Source organism: Notolepis coatsorum (assembly GCF_963971535.1).
Source record: "Notolepis coatsorum genome assembly, chromosome: 3".
Classification (NCBI taxonomy): Eukaryota; Metazoa; Chordata; class Actinopteri; order Aulopiformes; family Paralepididae; genus Notolepis; species Notolepis coatsorum.
Window position 1 is genome coordinate 119,362,636 of NC_140167.1, and position 12,632 is coordinate 119,375,267.

Consider the following 12,632-nt stretch of genomic DNA (forward strand, 5'->3'; position numbering starts at 1 on the left):
TCCAATGTACAGTTTCTTCGTCAAATGTATATACTCTCTTTTTTAGACTCTTCTTGTATCAAAAACAGTACTGTATTTGTAAATCTGGTATGTCATAAATGTATAGATGTAGCAGTACTGTCTATCTGTATGTCATATATGTAATGATGAATTGAAAATGGGGGTCCCTGATGTAAACACGACGAAAGTCTTTCTCTGGTCTGCATCCCCTTAACAATTGTGTGTATTGAGCCGTACTGTATTGTACCCATTCTGCAATCTGTTAATAAAATGTTCAATCAATTCAATCAATCAATCAATTTCATAAAGTCCTTGAGTTGTATTCAGATATAGAATATATTGGTCACTATCCACATACCATATACAAATTGATTGATGTTATGGGTCTATAGCGTGCAGGCCAAAGGATTGTATAAATAATTTAATTTCAAAGAACACTTGTAAAACGTGGCATGATAGACTACCTTTCAATGCAGCCATGGCGTTTCTCTATGACCAATGTATTTATAAATTACGTTTAGTTCAAATATAGGTTACATGGTGCAAGGCAGGAATCAAAGTCCAATGTCTGTATGACATTCCTAAATAAAGTTAAGTTTGCTTATTTAACTTGACCAGCGAACCGTTTGAAAACATATAACATATAAACATATAAACACTTTAAATGTACACGCATATCCTACAGCTTTATGTTTCAGGCTGAATCGAGACCACAGTCCAATGATTTAAGTATTATTGTATCTTTCTGTGAGGGCCGGGGATCCACTCCACTGGTCAAATTACTTACTCGTGAGTAGTACGTCCATTGATAAAGTAAAGCAATGTCCACAGCCGCTCCAGTGTAAAGTAAAGATATGCAAATGGTTTATTTGCAAAGTCTCTCTTTACAGAAGTGGTCCTAAATCTACTTTCCTAAATATTCCGGTCAATACTACACATACAAAGAAAACTGTCTTTTCCCAGTCTCCAAAATCACCGCCGATTCCACACAGGTAAATTCCTTTGTAGTGTGCCAGCCGTAAATCCACTTGCTGGCTTCTGGCTTCAGTCCATTGTTGAGTCCATCCTTTCGGTCCCTTTCAGTCTGGTCGAAGATGCAAAACTGCTGTTCTGAGGAAACACCCGCTTATATAGAGACCCATACGACGGTTCAATGACTTTATCTAAATCCAATCAATATTAAACATTCAATACAATAACCGAAATATATATAGCTTTGGCTCTTACACCGGCCCCTAATTGTCCTTCTAATCTAGAAACAATTACCAACTACTAAAAACCAAGGAGCCCAACTAAACACTATCTCAACTGATACGTGTCTCTGCTGCGGGATAACCAATACCTGGTGCCAGAGGTCACTAGTACCTGGCACACCGTAGGAGGGCGGTCTTTACCACCGCCTCATGCAGCTTCTTCTTCACGAAGATCTCAAGCTCTGCTTCCTTTATATTCCCTAGTGACAGTGCGGTTGGTCTTCTCCAGGCTTGCCTTGAAGATCTCCATCTGTGTCTGTACCCCCGACTGTGTGAGCAAAGCATTCATCTCCTTCCTCGGGCGGCACAGCCTCAGCAGAGTGCTTCTAAGCTTCAGCATCCAACCGACTGCCTTCTGGAGACGGTTCCAATTGGAGTAATATTCCAGGAACTGCTGAACTGTGTCGAACTGCTCTTCAGCTGCAGTAGCACTGACCACGGCGTTCTTTACCTCTGGGTCCTCCGTGGTTAGGTCCCCATGGGGTTCTGGGTTCTGAGGCCATTCCTCTTCGGGCTCAGTGAGGAATTCCGGACCCTGTATCCAAGTCTCATTGCGCAGGAATGATTCGGACTTGGTGAGGAATTCCGGCCCCTGTATCCAAGTCTCATGGCGCAGGCATGATTCCACATTGAGTCCTCTCAATGCGTGGTCAGCGTCAGGATTTGTTGCAGTATCTACGTACCGCCACTGTCCCACTTCTGACAGCTTCAAGATGGTCTCCCCCTCGATTCGCCACAAAGGCGCGAAAACCTACTGGTTCTGTTTGTCATGTCTTTGAGCACAGTGGTGCTGTCGTACCAGAACACAGGTTTGTTTAGTTGGAGCTCCAGCTCGGATCTCAATGGCCTGTCCATGCGCGCTGTCATGGTAGCGGCTGCTAGCTCCATGCGCGGGATAGTGAGGGGCTTGAGCAGGGCCACTCTCGCCTTCCGCCATGACGAAGGCAACACGAAGCTTGTTGTCATCACTCTTCTGTAGCAGAGAGCTGTGGTTGAGAGCTCGCTGTTCAGCTACTCTTCTGCGGTTCGGCATCCTGAGGACTGCATGGCCTGAGCTAGATGAGGTAGCTAGGAGCCGAGCCTCCTGTTCCTTCCTCTCTGCTCTTAGCCGAGCCTCCTGTTCCTCGAGTTGTCGTTTTTGTTTTAGAGCGGAAGCCTGGGCTAGCAACTCAGCCCTCTCTAATTCAACTTTCAGACGCAAGCGTGCTAATGTTCTGGAAGATGTGGTGGATGGTGCTCTAGACCCTTTCCCTTCTACGACGCCGGATGCACTGTCTTCAGGCCTGACCTCATCTTGGTGCTTCCTAGACTCCGCTGTACACTTATGCACCTCCTCCATCCCTGTGCCGGCCTTTTCTGTGAAGTTATCCCTCACTGTTACCTCCAAGTTACCGTCGTCGTCCTCATCCATTAGTTGATTCCTTTTCTTCATGTGACCAGTTAGCTGACCTAACTTAGCCTTCCTTTTATTAATGGCATTACGGACCTTTACATGTTTGAACTCGTAGGAACCTGCATGAGAATGGGTACAATACAGTACGGCTCAATACACACAATTGTCAAGGGGATGCAGACCAGAGAAAGACGTTTGTCTTGTTTACATCAGGGTCCCCCATTTTCAATTCATATTGATAGTTTAATAGCTAGCCTTGGCTCGTTTGAACAATATGCTAAATATGTGTACAGCCCTGTACTCATACTGAAGTTATTCTTGGTATATACTACACATACTACTAGGTCTGATTGTGTAACGAATCGATTCCACGTCGAGCTGTGTGTGAGTGAGAGAGAGAGAAAGAGAGAGGAGAGATAGAGGGGTATACTAATTAATTCCGCCCCCCCCCCCCCCCCCCCCCCAGGAGGCATTCACCAGCCGCCACTGCCTGTACCCCCCCCCCTTCCCCCATGCTGCTATGATGCCTGAGGCTGCGGTTAGACTTTCGTTTCATTTTCATTTCATTTTCATTTTGAGTTTCGCCGCAACGTAGCGAGGCGAGTCACACTTTCGTTTTGTCACCTGGAGCACAGTGATGTAGTACACTGCCAAAGCAGTAGGTGGCGAACATGAAGGCAATTTTCAACCAATCAGAACTTGAATGTGCCAATACACTTCCTGCAAAGAAAATGTCAACAAGGCGGGCGCCGCCATCTTTGCCTATTTAGCCAATGCAGCACTTCTTTTTCAGCTCACGCTAGTTAGCCAGCCCCAAACTGATGATATCGGGAGCAGAATGAATGGATGTAAACTTTATTTAACATATTGCATAATGGGTACAATACAATACGGCTCAATACAAACAATTGTTAAGGGAATGCAGACTGTTGTAGCTTGGACTGGGGTCCTTATAACAATAACTTGACAACACATGGTAGCTGCAGCTATTTGGGACAGCTCTGCTGTCACCGGAAGGGCACGCAGATGGTATCTACTGCGCATGGGCGTTTTCGCAACAACGGCTCCGTGCAAATTACACGACTGTTGTCGGTGAGTTTTGGCGCTACTCCAAAACGGAAAACACAATTTAGCGTTTTCAGTAGGGCCACAACTTATCCGGCAAAAAACGCATTTCTGTGTAAAAGGGACAGCAAACGTATTCAAAAACGTATAAAAACGAGCACAAAAACAGTGTGTGTAACAAGGGCCTGAATTTCCCCAAGGGGATCAATAAAGGAATATCTTAAAGGATTGATTGATTGATTGATTGATTGAAAACTTTATTAACAGATTGCAGAATGGGTACAATACAGTACAGCTCAATACACACAATTGTTAAGGGGATGCAGACCAGAGAAAGACTTTCATCTTGTTTACATCAGGGTCCCCCATTTTCAATTCATCAGGACATATATGACATACATGACATACAGATAGTCAGTACTGCTACATCTATACATTTATGACATACCAGATTTGCAAATACAGTACTGTTTGTGATACAGAAGGAGTCAGGAAAAGGGAGTATATACATTTGACGTAGAAACTGTACATTGGAGGAGGTTGGGTGGGGGGGGTTGGGTACACTGGGATATTGACAACCATACTGGGTAATCTACATTGGAGGTGGTTGGGGGGGGGGGGGGTACACTGTATAAACAAGCAAAACTGTACATTGAGGGGGGGGGGGGGGGGAGACACTGTACAAACAAACAAAATTGTACATTGGACTATTGACAAAACCATACTAGGTAAATGACTGTACATTGGCAAAACTGTACATTGAGGGGGGGGAGACACTGTACAAACAAACAAAATTGTACATTGGACTATTGACAAAACCATACTAGGTAAATGACTGTACGTTGGAGGGGGTTGGGTTAGGATATTTACAGGGGCCAGTGTTGAATAGCAGTCTCCCGTAGGTGTCCCTTGAGAGAGGTTTTGAAAGTGGGTAGTGATCCACATTCCTTTACAGCTTTGGGTAGGGCGTTCCACATTGATGTGGCATAATTGCGAAACGTGTTTAGTCCCTTATTTGAGCCGAATCTGGGTTTAACATGATTTGTGGAGCTCCCTCTGGTGTTGTGATCGTGGTATTCACTGACCTTTGGGAAGTATTTTGCCATGTACATGGGTACCTTGGTCGTGTAGTGTATCTTGTAGACCAGGCCCATTGCAAGTTGCTGTACTCTGTCGTCTACTCTAAGCCATCCTAGGTTGTCAAAGTGGGCAGGGGTGAGGTGGGTTCTAGGACTAGGAGTAAGGTCAAGCAGTAGTCTGACCAGTTTGTTTTGAGATGTTTGTAATTTTGTTTTTAGCGCCTTTGAGGTGCTTTGGTACCATGAGGTGCAAGCATAGTCGTAGTACCCCTGAATGAGTGCTCCTGCCAGAGTCTTCAGGGTATTCTTGTTTACCAGAGAGGAGATCCGGTACAAGAATCGAGTTCGTTGGTTGACTTTTTTTATTACATTGGATGCCATTTTGTTCTAGAATGTTCGGTTATGACATCATACGGTGGTTCCAGAAGGTTTTACGTTCTAGCATGTACTACTATGACATCAACACAAACGTTCTAGAAGGTTCTAGGTTCCAGAATGCTCTATTATGACAAATACGATGGTTCAACGATGGTTATCTAAATCCAATCAATATTCATATAATACAATAACCGAAATATATATAGCTTTGGCTCTTACACTTTCCTTTGACATTTCATTACTATATAATTATTTGATTATACCATTCCACATAAATGGACTAAACGGCCAACTACAATAAAGATCTAGAACGAATCCTGCGCGCACCCAGTTATATGGAGCCGCACTCCCGAGCGCACACGAGTCAGTTGAGGAGAGGGGCTGTCGCGGCAGCATCAATAGCTATAATACCGCATCCGAAAATAATAAGTGGAATTTATTTATCCAAAAGCTTATCGGTTCAGAAGATGGTAGCAAAACAGAGGATCCGTGTGGCGAACGAAAAACACAGCAAAAACATCACTCAGAGAGGCAACGTTGCCAAGACGCTGGTGAGATGTGGCTTTTCACAGAGAGAGGGACCATCAGACGAGAGGGATGCAAGCATGACATGGATATATTCTCCTATCATCCCTCCTAACGATTGCAGGATGGAATTTTTTTTTGTTTGTAAAAATTTATTTTCATCTCTCATCTGTGCTGCTGTGTGACCATAACAACAGCACACATTTAATTCGTTCCACATTCCTGCATGCTACCGATATCATTTTTTATTTTATACCGTTATCCAGGCTACTGGTTTCCGGTCATTATAACGATCAGTGGGGGTTATGCCCCGAACGAATACTACGATACAATTGCTGCCGTGTCAATTATCTCCGAAATATAACTTAGATTTGAATCAACATATCTGCATCCGCCTGTGGAGCTGTGATGTAGCCAAGGCTGAGCTTGGCATGTCGCGTACACAGGCCAGCTGTAGACTATGTGTCTCTTTACCACGGATGTCTCCAGCTGTTGCTCTTCTCTGGACATAACCCCCCCCCCCCCCCCCAGTCATTATGGAGATTACAGACAGTTATGCTTTCATGATGTGCTCTACAATCCATGAAACGAGCCTGTGCGATGACAACTCCACCCTGACTGCACACCCTAGCCGCTGCACATGAGGTCATAATGTGTCGTTTGAAAAAGCCTGGACTGAGGCTCCCACCTGGCCACCTCCCATCTTATAGTGACCTCCATCAAACTACATTACACACTCAACAGAAAGTAGGGTGTGAAATGGAAAGTAGTGAGTCAGTCGAGTTTATTTGTATAGTCCAAAATCTAATTACATGTTTCAATTGGTTTCACAAGCCCATAATGGAACACCAGCCCCTGACCTCAACCCTCAATGAAGACGAGGAAAAACTCCAACAAAAACGTTCATAGGGGGGGGAAAGGGAAGAGATCTCAGAGGGGCAATTCAACGAGAACCCCCCTCCTCCCCCCAACAAGGATGGCCAGGCGGCGTCTATGCTTTTACCAACGCGTTCGTGGCCACTGACCTACGCTAGCAGTACTGCCTCCAGGAACAGCTGTTTCCGCGTGACTTTATGTGCCTAAAGTTCAAGTTTAAAGTGCTTAGAAATGCAGGTAAATGCCGGTTCATTCATGCTTTGAGGCACGCTTCCTGACAGGATTTTATAATATTGTATTTTATAATATTGTAGCTTGACAAAAGCCTCCATAATTTAGTAAATAGTATTCCCATGGCATGGTGCTGGGCTGTAGCCAGCTAGTGTTACATATATTAGCTAACAATATTAGCTAAATAATTAGCATCACATAGCTGGCCTTTTTCTGAAAACCCAAGCACATATGTAAGGGATAATGTATAGCTACGAGGTCATTGTCGCAAAATAATTGACCGACACAGAGTTTAGAATACCGAGGCGACTCGCCGAGGTGTTTTAAACGTAGTGAAGGTCAATTATTTTGCGAAAATGACCGAGTAGCTATACTTTATACATTATCCCGCTTATTACATGGCTAACTTACTAACAATATACCTAATTCATTTTACACCATCGACAAGAGGAGATCAAATGCAGACGCAGTTGTTCTGTGGCTTTGTCAGCCCAAATAAAGTGATTATTATTATCGCCGGCAGGTGTGTCTGATTGCACTGATTCAGTGGGCTTGATTGCTTCAGCTGCGAAAAGCAATAATCACCGGTGATTATTGCGCATTGCCCATGGCAGCGGTCAGTTATCGAAAAATAATTCACCGCTGTCAGGGGCTATTGACCAATCACAATCAAGCATTTCGGCGAATGTGAAAACGCCATGTAATAATGTTCCATAGCAAACCCCTTCAGTTGACCATGACAAATCCTCTCTTACCTTGATGATTAAAAAGCCTCCATAATTTAGTAAATAGTATTCCCATGGCATGGTGCTGGGGCTGTAGCCAGCTAGCGTTGATGCTATCCAATGCAGTAACAACATTAGCTAAATAGCTTACCAACTGAGGTAAACGTTAAATACAGACAACGTTTGCTACAATTACAGTGGTATCCTGAGGTAACATTAAATACAGACAGCGTTTGCTAGTCGAAAGGACTGGCCACACACACACGGACAAGTTAAACATCAATCAATTAATTTATTACAACACAGGTAGTTTGAGCTGCCTCCGACCGCGCTCTCTCTCTCTCCTGCCGATTAAAATCCACAGCTCTTCCTCCTCCTCCTCATCACCGGCTGCCTGTGTAGCTGCACTCGCACCGCGGTGTGTGTGTGTGTCTCTCCGTTGAAAACTATAGCGTCGGCTTACAAAACAAAAGTCAGTGGCCAATCAGAGCGCAAAACGGGAACCCGGAAACATGAACGCGTTGGTAAAAGCATAGACGCGGCCAGGGCCAGGCGTGCGATAAGTGTTGAGGTGGGTAACAGAAAAATAACTGTGGCTGAGAAATAACAGTGAAAGTATTGTTTTAAGATCATTATAGGACAGGCAACATTTCTGAGTGTAGGATAAGTTTATCATGTTACGTACACATGCACATATGAATGGACACACACACACACACACACACACACACACACACACACACACACACACACACACACATACCTGTGTCCATCTCTCCAGAAATCCTATCCCACTCTGAGATGGGCTACATAGACAGATTGTTGTTATCGTTTAAAGAAACCTAAGAGGATCATTGTGTCATTGTCCATGACAGCCTACGTCATCATCAGTAGTAGACACACCACAACATGGAGACTCACCTCAAGTGGATGACCTCATCTTGTGGTGCCGATGGCCGCTCTGGATTTGGCCCCGGGGGCTGCCAGGCTGTGGGTTTTCCGTTCAGCTGTTTCCATTTCAACTACTGTATGCTCTCGCGTCTGACTGTGCTAACGGTGCAGATTTCAAGTTTTATAATTAGACTCCCACAGGTCTGTTCGGTAAAACCGCACAGCTGTTGTTGTGAGGGTTCTGACAGACGCTCGCCAGCACAACAGCTTACCTCAGTGGAAAGACTGTCTTATTCTGTGCCATCTTGTCGAAGGTGAGGCAAAAGCAACTAAAGGATCTTAAGAAACAGAGGCGTTAACTACCTTAGGAATTGTGAAATCTTCCCAGAGCGACCAGGAAAGCCATAGCTCTCGTCATTAGTGGGGTGTGGGATACCTACTGTAGATTGTTGGCCCACCACAACCTCAGACAGGCCCACCAGAAAATAGACTTCCCAAACTGATGCGATAACAACAATGTTGTCTTGCATGCACAGCGTCCTTCCCAGCGCTGGTCTCTGTCTCGTCTGCCCCAGCTCGCCTGTGGAAAACACTATTGCTACTGAACAAACACACGTGTCCCACATCCATTTTGATTTGATTTTCATCAAGACATTTTTGTTCATTGTTCCTTTGGCTCGTTGCTCTGAGGACATTGTACTCACGATCAGGTTCACTTTTTAATCTGCAGAGTTAAAGCTGGTACACATGAGATATACTCTACTGTAGGCCCTTGTGTGGCACATTTATAGAGTGGCACAGATACTGACTAATGTGTGTGTGTGCATGTTTTTTTTTTTTTTTTTTTTTTTACACAGCGACCACAGGAGGAGAAGTATCCGGTTGGACCTTGGCTCCTGGCCCTTTTCGTATTTGTTGTTTGCGGATCAGGTAAATAAGCCTGAGAGAGAGAGAGAGAGAGAGAGAGAGAGAGAGAGAGAGATAGAGAGAGAGACAGAGACAGAGGCAGAGAGAACGAAATAAAGAGAGGGAAAGATAAAGAGAGTGAGCGAGAGATAGAGAGAGGGAGATTAGAGAAAAATAATGTCTTTGTAGGAAAAAGTCTCAACCACCATTTAATGACTAAAACATGATACTGCACACTATGCTCCATTATGTTCACTCTTTGTCACCTAATTATTCCGTCTCTCTGTCTCTCTCTCTCTCCTCAGCCATCTTTCAGATCATCCAGAGTATTCGGATGGGAATGTGATCCAGGGGAGACCCTTCTCCTCTCAACATCCCTTCACCGAGCCTGGGGACCCCCCGCCCCCTCCAGAAGGCCAGGAGACTTGGAGGACAGCCCTGGATCCACCAGGCCCTTGGAGAGAGGAGCTCTCCCCTGACAACTACCACCTCCCTCCCCTCAACCCCTTCGATCAGTGTTTACAGTGTTGCAGGCTGCGGTGCCGAGAGCTTTTTTTATGGACAGTCTTTTTTTTATGGACAGTCTAAACCCACGCTGGCTGGAGAACATGTGTCTTGTCATTCACTTGGCCCATACAGTGTGTGTGTGTGTGTGTGTGTGTGTGTGTGAGTGAGTGAGTGAGTGAGTGAGTGAGTGAGTGAGTGAGTGTGTGTGTGTGTGTGAGTGAGTGAGTGAGTGAGTGAGTGAGTGAGTGAGTGAGTGAGTGAGTGAGTGAGTGAGTGAGTGTGTGTGTGTGTGAGTGAGTGAGTGAGTGAGTGAGTGAGTGAGTGTGTGTGTGTGTGTGTGAGTGAGTGAGTGAGTGAGTGAGTGAGTGAGTGAGTGAGTGAGTGTGTGAACGTGAGGGTGCGTGCGGTCAACGATGTGACTCCTGCTGACAATGTGACATAATATTATGTTTATATATTTGTCTGTGGTGCGTGAGAAAAAAGTTTTTTTTCGAATAAATTGTCAATTGTAAAAAGAAAATGCAATTTGGGAAGTGTCTGGTTTCACTTCCATGTTTCAGGCCGCTAGGATCTCAGAGCGCTCTCATCGTTGTACACACAGAGTCAAGGGGGATTTGCAGCTCTGTGTGTTCTTGAAAGCGTTTTTTTTTTTTTTTTTTTTATTTTAGCCCCAAAAAGGCAGGCGGTCTGCAGAAGGTAGATTCTGGGGCAGGGCTTGATACGTTTTTTACTTCCCCCTGTTCCTTCTCGAACACTTATTGTATGGAAATAGTCTGACTATTTACCTTTTGGTTTTTTAAACTTGTTTTATGTTTCTATGTTCGAGACAAATAAAAATTAAATCAAATCAATTCATATCTGAAAACATTTCTTTGTCAATATCCCAAGCATCCAATTTCATCCTGCAAGTCAGAACAGTGACACTTTGTTTTACAGTTAACATATTAGGCACTTGTATGAAATGTATGTTATATGATTTTTATAAGGCCCTATAAACATCTATATACTGCAGTATATCATCTATTCTCATATTGTATGACCCCACCTAGCCCTGATAAAGCGGTTATAAAATGATATTGTAAGCTATAGTGATTAGTAGTACGTGTTCCCTATAGTGTGTGTAGATCTTATCTTGAACATTGCAGGTTGAGCTGAACCTTGACACACTAACCTTTTCAAATCTCACTTAAGTCTGACATTAACATTGTTCTAGGCTGTTGATTTTTCATTAGACTGAACCACCACTTGGAGCCTAGGGGTTATACAACACAACCGATTATATAGCTTTGAATGACCTGGATCGAGTATAGGGGGGACTACATAGGTTTACCAATCGACCATTCAACGACTCTGATTATCAATGGCTGTAGCCAGAGAGGCCAGCTCTTCACGGGACGGCCTTGTGGTCAAACCTCTGCACGCTCAGTTGTCCTACTCCTAAAGAAGACTGGCAAGAGTGAAGATGTTGTGCCCCTCTGTTTGAATCAGTTTTGTTATGAACACCAGAAACTGTAAAGAAAATTAGATTTTTTTTACCATTTCTGGCACAGATCCAAACTTCACATAGGAAGATAAACAAACGCCATGTGCTTCCCCCACTTTTTAGACAGTAATGAGAAGATCATATGACTCATGAGACAAGACCATTTTAACTAGAGAAGACCTGACCACTTATCCCAGATCAGTACTATCTTTATGCATACAGGCCCTGCTGACTGTCTATGTGGGTTGTTCCATAATGAACCTGCTCTTAGTGCAAGGCCCAACCAAACACGATCTGCGGGTCTGGATACACTACAGAGTGGCTAGGTCTGTGCAATGTAAACAGAAACTGAGGCAGATATGCATGCGTGTGTAAAATGCATAATCCATTTATATAAAGTATATACTTTTTTGGGGGAATATGTCTGGTGTGTTTTAACTTTTAAGTGTTAGTTTCCTTCAGGTTTAGCTCAAATAAGATGCTTGATAATACATTATTTAAAAAAAATAATAGTAATAAAAAAAAAATCAACTCAATACTTACAATAAGTCAAATGTAATATAAATGTTAAATTATTACATTCAGTAAGAACGTACTTCAATTTTGCTGTCCAAAGTCAGCACAATTTAGACTAAACCATTAAATTACATCTATAATTAAAGTAATCCCTTTGAGCTTCTCCGGTTGATTAGAAGGAAGACACTTAATGGAATATCTCTTCACAGCTGCTACACTGGTCAATGTCACTCATTCACAGTAAACTGAGTCAGTATGTCCATGTTAAGATATGTTTAGGAGCAAATTTGTCAAAATCATGTACATTGTAGCTTTAACGCAGACTGACTTTTTGTCAGGGTTGCCAGATAATGATCGTGTTTGTATGATCATTTTGCCTGATTGGTTATGACTTGCAAACAATACCTTTTGACTATTTTTTTTTTTATCTGGGGTGATCATTTTACATTTCTCATCTGGATGTATCTCTGAAAAATCTAAAGAAAGCATGGCATCCATCCAGCACTATGGTTAGCAATTCAACCAGCTTAAATTAAATATCGCTGCTGTCGGGACAAAACCTCATAACTCCAAAAACCCAACTTTTCAGCAAATGAAAAAAACTAACACAGATTTGAGGGTGAATAGAGTTAGGAGGTTTAGACAGATGATCGGTTTAATGCTTTCCCATTGTTTAAACTTTGTAAAACCCACACATTTATATAATAAAAAAAAAATTCAAAAAATGGAGTTAGGAGGTTTTGTCCCGACAGCAGCGATATGCAAACATAATGCCACATATGCAGACCTAAATCCACTTTAGTC

The 12,632-nt window shown here is 43.4% G+C and overlaps 1 protein-coding gene across 1 annotated transcript; it reads left to right on the forward strand.

Moving 5' to 3' along the window:
• Positions 1–5,635: 5,635 nt before the first annotated feature.
• Positions 5,636–9,668, forward strand: serp2 (stress-associated endoplasmic reticulum protein family member 2; the record flags this gene model as incomplete). The annotated part of the gene is made up of 3 exons (XM_084310713.1): positions 5,636–5,719; positions 9,274–9,346; positions 9,628–9,668. The coding sequence occupies 3 exons, from the start codon at positions 5,636–5,638 to the stop codon at positions 9,666–9,668; spliced, it is 198 nt and encodes a 65-aa protein (XP_084166839.1).
• Positions 9,669–12,632: the final 2,964 nt, after the last annotated feature.